Source organism: Amaranthus tricolor, chromosome 12 (assembly GCF_026212465.1).
Source record: "Amaranthus tricolor cultivar Red isolate AtriRed21 chromosome 12, ASM2621246v1, whole genome shotgun sequence".
Taxonomy (NCBI): Eukaryota; Viridiplantae; Streptophyta; class Magnoliopsida; order Caryophyllales; family Amaranthaceae; genus Amaranthus; species Amaranthus tricolor.
Genome location: NC_080058.1, coordinates 2,162,167 through 2,168,464, shown reverse-complemented (window position 1 = coordinate 2,168,464; position 6,298 = coordinate 2,162,167). Strand labels below are relative to the sequence as shown.

Sequence of the window (6,298 nt, the reverse complement as noted above, 5' to 3'; positions counted from 1 at the left end):
AGAGTGAGATCATTTGTGTTAATGAAAAGCAAAGGGACCAAAGTTAAGTGCATCATAATTACACTTAGTACCCAACTACCAAAGCCAATAACAATAAGCCATTCTTTTAATTTGTCTTACAATTAAATCACTTCTTACCACCAAAGCAAGAAAAAAGAAAAAAGAAAAAAGAAATCTATAAAAATCACATCTTGCATAAAGTGACTAAAACACACTAAAAATGTCATGATGTTAATTTAGAGATATAATGAGAAAAACAAAGAGTCTTCATTCACATCAATGTGTGTATTACAATCAACATGCATCCCACTAATAACAAACTTCCATCTTCAACAAGCATATATTTTGAATTTTGTACAAAATCATTTTCTTACATGACTAGGGTTCCTACCAACTACCCTAAATAAAAAAAATTAAAAAAAATTGTATAGCTTTATGACTATTCACATATCTCCTTCACAATTATAGGAAACATTATTGTAAACTTACATGTAAAGTTTACATAGAATTAAGTGGAGTATATAACAAGTATATATTGTGTATTCATCTAGCTATAAGCCTTTTACTTTTGTGTGGGTGATTTTATTAATTAATATAATCTTTAATGATAATGATAAATCTTCCATCTTAACAATGACCTAATTACAAGAGCACAATTATATACTATGAGGCTTATGAGTGTAAAATTTTCAGGTCGAAATTAAAAACGAGGGTTATTCAACTTGGTAATCAGTAAAGGGAAATGAAGAAACACTATTCATTAATTCCTCCAAATCATCCCATTCCCCGGCCATTTCTCCTCCGGGATCCTCCCATTCTCCGGCCACCCTTAGTTGCTCTCCTCCGGCATCTTTCCAAGTATTTCCAACCCCACAAACCACAGCCTCGAATTTCTTAGAGCTAGTTATGGAGTTGTTTAGAGGAGTGTTGGTAATGTGTGTATTGTTATGATCAAACTGATTGTTGGTGTTGGTGTTGTTAAAATGATTGGTGTTGTTGTGGCTAGTGTTTTTATCAAAAACAATATTTTGAGAAATATGAGTGTTATTTTCTTCGATGCTTATGGTTTCCAAAGAAGGAATGGAAAGCTCTCCATGTAATAACCCATAATTATAACTATGACCACCCAACATCCCATAACTCCCACACATCAATCCATGATCATTATCAACATTAGCCATGCCATTCAAAGTTGTCATGCTCATGCATGAAGTTGCATCCACAAACCCATTATTACCATAACCAGAAGGCATGTCTAGAGCATTAGTAGTAGTGTTAGTATTAGTAGAAGTAATGCGATTTACCATGTTAGACATGCATGGATCCATGATACCAATGTGATGATGATGATGAGTTAGAGGATGAGCCATGGATTGCATGGATGATGATGTTGGTGATGATGTAGTATTGTTATTCACATACATGGCCATGATGCAGCTGGGATCTTGCATGGCCATAAATCCTGTCATCATCCCATGATCTCTTGGCTCAGTAGACAATGATGAATCACTTGCATTGGGTGATGAAGAGTTTGAGGAGTTCTTTAGTCTTTTCTTCACAGTTGAATTCCAGAAATTCTTTATTTCATTGTCAGTTCTTCCAGGCAAACGAGCCGCAATTTGAGACCACCTAATTAATCATCATGCATATGATAATAACACATCATTAATTAATTAATCAACTATTTTTTAAAATTATTTACAGAATTGCAAAAACATATCTTTTTGGGAATTAATCAACCATACATACAACACCCGCATAAGAGGAGAGTTGACTGCACATAAACCCGATAATTAAGAATTCATCCTAATTGGTATTAGGAGGAGTAGCCACACGTGAACCCATTTTTTTAATTCGGCGGATACACCATATTTTTCTAAACCCAAGTTGTTTTCTATGAAAGACCGAATTTTTTTAGTTGGTCGGAAACCATCAGCTCTGATACCATAATAATTTTTTTTATATAACGTAATAATACCCGTATAAGAGGAGTGTCGTTAACTGCACATAAACTCAATTAGGTTCCATCCTAAAATCAAATAGTATTAGGTGGAGCGAGTAGCCCATCAAGTATATATGTGTCTGACAACCTCTCACTAATTCTTCGATGTGGGATTACATGAAGGTTTATTTCCAACACATTTCTCCTTGCCCTCTTCTTGGAGGGGACAAGGGTATGATCTGCCCATTATCCTCCTCCTCCCGACCCTGACTTGTGCGGGATAATGGATTGGTGATTATGACTATGATTATATTAATTATTTAATAAAAAATACACAATTCAATATGACAAAGATGTTATAGACAGACAATAACCTGTCTTACGTTTTGAGAATTGCATGGCTAATTTGCATGAACTATACAAATTGAAAGCAAAAGGAGTGTTGGAGTGTCTTCAACTCAAAGTGCAAATATTAGGTATAGAAAAAAACAATAGAATATTTATTAAACCACTATCCCTTTCGGCTTGGGCATCCCCACATATAGAAGACATAGTTTCACGCAAGTATCACACACCATGTGCTACACACCAACCATGCAACGTCGTATGGATAGGACTTTACTTGTTTTGTAGAGTGTCATTTCCATGATTTTAACTATAGTTATTTAGTATTTCTCTATTCCAGTTACATTGCTAGATTATATTTTTTGTGCGAGAGTTATTTAGTAGAGAGGTAACAATCTGGCTAGAACGAAATTTGACTCAGTGCGAGAACGTGAAAACGAAAAGCTAATTTAGTATTTCGGAAACTTAAGTTATGGAGGTGTTTGGCAAAATGGCTCATTGAGAAATTCTAGCTTATTTTGATATAAATGTAGGATTGAGAAGTGAAACCAGCCAATTCTAATGTTAAGTAAACTATCTGGATGAAACAACTTATTTATATGAATAAACTATTTTTGAATAAGCTGCTTATAGCAGCGGATTCAAAATCAACTGGACAAACTATTTAAAAAAATCAATTGGTAAAACCAGTTAATAAAATCAGTTAGTCAAATCAGCAACCGTAATCGATAGAGGGAGGGACAACACTATGCACATCCATTCATCCATATTCAAATCTCATATTGGTGTCGTAATCGAATCCCTTTGTTTTAGAGCAACTTAAGTGCGCGGACATGAAAGGGTTAATTATAAATATTAACCGACAATATCATGTCTTAATCACACAAGCTATTTGGTGGTTGACTCTGAAAGAAGCTCTTATCTTTGTCACATTCTTTAACCTCAGACACCCTATGATCATACACAAACTTGAAGATTAGAAAATGAAAGAGAAGAGGATTCGTCATTACTCCTTAAAATGATCAATTCTTTACATTCAAATATACTCCAAGACAAAAGCTTTACTTTTTTCTAAAACATGATATTTGTATGCTAGTATACTTCTTCCGTTCTGAAATACTTTTTATATTTACTGATACTATTCATCATTCAAACATATTTTATTTATGACGGCTAATGTGTAAGAAAACATATTATCAAGTGAATTTTTTTTAAATTGTCTGATCACATACTGTAATAATATTATTTTTCATAATTTTTAAATATATATAATTTAATATATAAATGATTAAACTAACACATTAAATTGCGTAAAAAGTAAGTAAAGTAAAATGGAGGAATTATGACAGAAAGGTTGGGAAACCCAATGATGAACATACATGAAAGAATCTAAGATTTGCAATAAGTCTTGGTTAAATTTCATTTGATTTAATTATATTTTTAATTATTTCTCTAACATGAAAAGGAGATCTACAAAGTTTGATATAGATTTACAAATTTATGATTTCAAAAGTGATTTAACTTTAAACCAATTACACCATTTGATTAGTGGGGCTTGTATTTAGCCAACATGAAGTTTCTTTAACAAAAGATCAACACAAAGTGAAGGCCAGGTAACAATAAATGAACTTCAAGAATTTTTTCTTTAAATAGATATTTAATCAAAATTCATGATCTTTATAATCATCAACATCTTATCCTTAATTAATGGTTAATTAATAAATAAAAAATCGAGAATTAAATGACTTAATTTGATAATTAAAAAAAAATTCTTTCATACTTATAATAGTTCGCTTTTCACCACGTATACAAACATTCTACTTCTCGGCCTTTAACCTATATTAACGAATTGATGATCTCCCGTCTTACTCCAAATATTATTAAAAATTAGACGCAGAACCATATTATTGTCAAATTCCAAAAAAATGATTGCATTATAAACATGCATCAATCCAAATAAAAAAACACATTGAAAAATGGCAAACTTTTCCAAGTGACCATTCAAATGTTTAGTGTTAAAAAAATTTTCTATTATAACTTACTAATATTTTATTACCTCAATTTCATCAAATGGCTCTGAGTTTCACCTAGACTTCTATCTATATAGAATTCGGCCGGTCGGATATAGCTTACTATAATAGTAAAAAAAAAGTGTCTCAACCAAAGAATCGTCAGAAATATATATACATTCATCATTACTCAATGCCCCTTATTTAAATGGCATTGAAGGTATACAATTATTTGGTCTTAATTAAGACATTTATATAAACTATATTAAAATTACTCATTTGAATCATGTGCATTTTTTATTTATGTAAATTTAAGTTGCATATAATATTTCCTACTAATTAGGATCAATAAAAAAAAATCTCTTTGTAATTATGAGTAAGAAGAATGGTAAAAATTAAATTGAGCTAGACTTTTAATCAATGCCAGCATATACTAAGAATACGAGTTGTATACACTTTAATTATAAGTTAAGTAGATATACCATTCCAAAACTATATGAATCAATCGAAAAAATACGAGTTATATGAATCAAAACTATTGAGCCAAATTTATTGTCAATGCCAATATATACGGAAAATACGAGGTGCACAGACTTCATAAGTCAAAGAGATATAATCTCAAAACTATATGGTAATGGGAGAAAGGGCTCTATGACTTATAAAATGATCATACCATCTTTAATTCTTCGATATGAAAATAGGATAGCAAGAGATCAAAAAGGAAGGAGGGCAACAAGATAATGTACCTATTACCAAGAAGAGAGTGCAAATGAATGATAAGCTCTTCTTCTTGAGGAGAAAAAGCTCCACGCTTAAGGTCAGGACGCAGATAATTGATCCACCGGAGACGGCAACTCTTACCACACCTCTGCAACCCAGCATTCCTCGCAACATCACTCCAACACCCCTGCCCATTAGTAAGCATATAGTTAATCAATTTATCATCTTCTTCCGGTGACCACAACCCCTTCCGAAGCTTGGCACCGCCATTATTACCACCACCACTACCACCGCCATTTCCGTTAGTCTTAGCTGCAGGATCAGCAGGCTTCCTCATAGTAAGTTTGAATGAAATGAAATGATGAATGCAAAATCCCCTTGAAAAGGAGATTAGGATGATGTAGGGTTGATTTGTCTAAGTGGGGTGATGTACAGAAATGAAATGAATTTTATAGAGATAGAGAAAGGTGTATGTAGGCAGGTATGATGATCATAGTGGCAGTGATGATCATCATTGTGGGGTTTGCTTAGATTAAGAGAAAGAAAGAGAGAGAAAGATAATAAGGGGACAGTGTTGGTTGATAGGTCAAGTAAAAACGGTTTGGAGGACCTAAGTAAAAATATACTTCCTTTGTCCCCACCGTCAATAGGAGTAAAGAGAAAAATTGTAATTTTTAAGAAAAAAATAAATAAATGTTGAGAATAAATAAATTATATGAATGAAATAAAAATATGTTAATTTAAAAAAAAGAATTGATATAAAATAACTGGAACAGATTAAAATAGCAATAGAAGCAAAATGAGTGGGAACGGAGGGAGTTCCTTTATACAGAACATTTTAATTATATTTAATTTAATATATAAATAATCAAATAATACTCCTTCCAATTCAATTTAGCTGTTCCATTTGGTTTGGGCACAAATATTAGAAAAATAAAGGGACAACCTAATATAATAGACTCATGTACAATATTGGGTGTTTTTAATATTAAGAATTGGAAGGGACCACCTAAAATAGTAGACTCATGTGTAATATTGGATATTTTTAATATTAAGAATATGAGAAGACCACCTATAAATATAGGTCTTAAATAGAAATGAGACAAGTAAGGTGAACTTCCAAATAAAAAAATGAGACAAGTAAAAAGAATTATTGTGAGTATATTGTATATCTATACGAAGAAAGAGATGTAGGTGATCTTGTCTTTGACTCCATGGCTTTGTCTTTTGCCAATACAATTCTTTCTTCACTCTCACGGTAATCATCATTCATATCATCTAT

At 32.0% G+C, this 6,298-nt stretch overlaps 1 protein-coding gene across 1 annotated transcript; it reads right to left on the bottom strand.

Moving 5' to 3' along the window:
- Window positions 1-245: 245 nt before the first annotated feature.
- LOC130797201 (transcription factor MYB83-like) lies at window positions 246-5,520 on the bottom strand. The gene is made up of 2 exons (XM_057659696.1): window positions 5,043-5,520; window positions 246-1,629 (listed from the first exon to the last, which is right to left on the bottom strand). The coding sequence occupies exons 1-2, from the start codon at window positions 5,351-5,353 to the stop codon at window positions 714-716; spliced, it is 1,227 nt and encodes a 408-aa protein (XP_057515679.1). The 5' UTR covers window positions 5,354-5,520; the 3' UTR covers window positions 246-713.
- Between the last annotated feature and the right edge of the window lie 778 nt (window positions 5,521-6,298).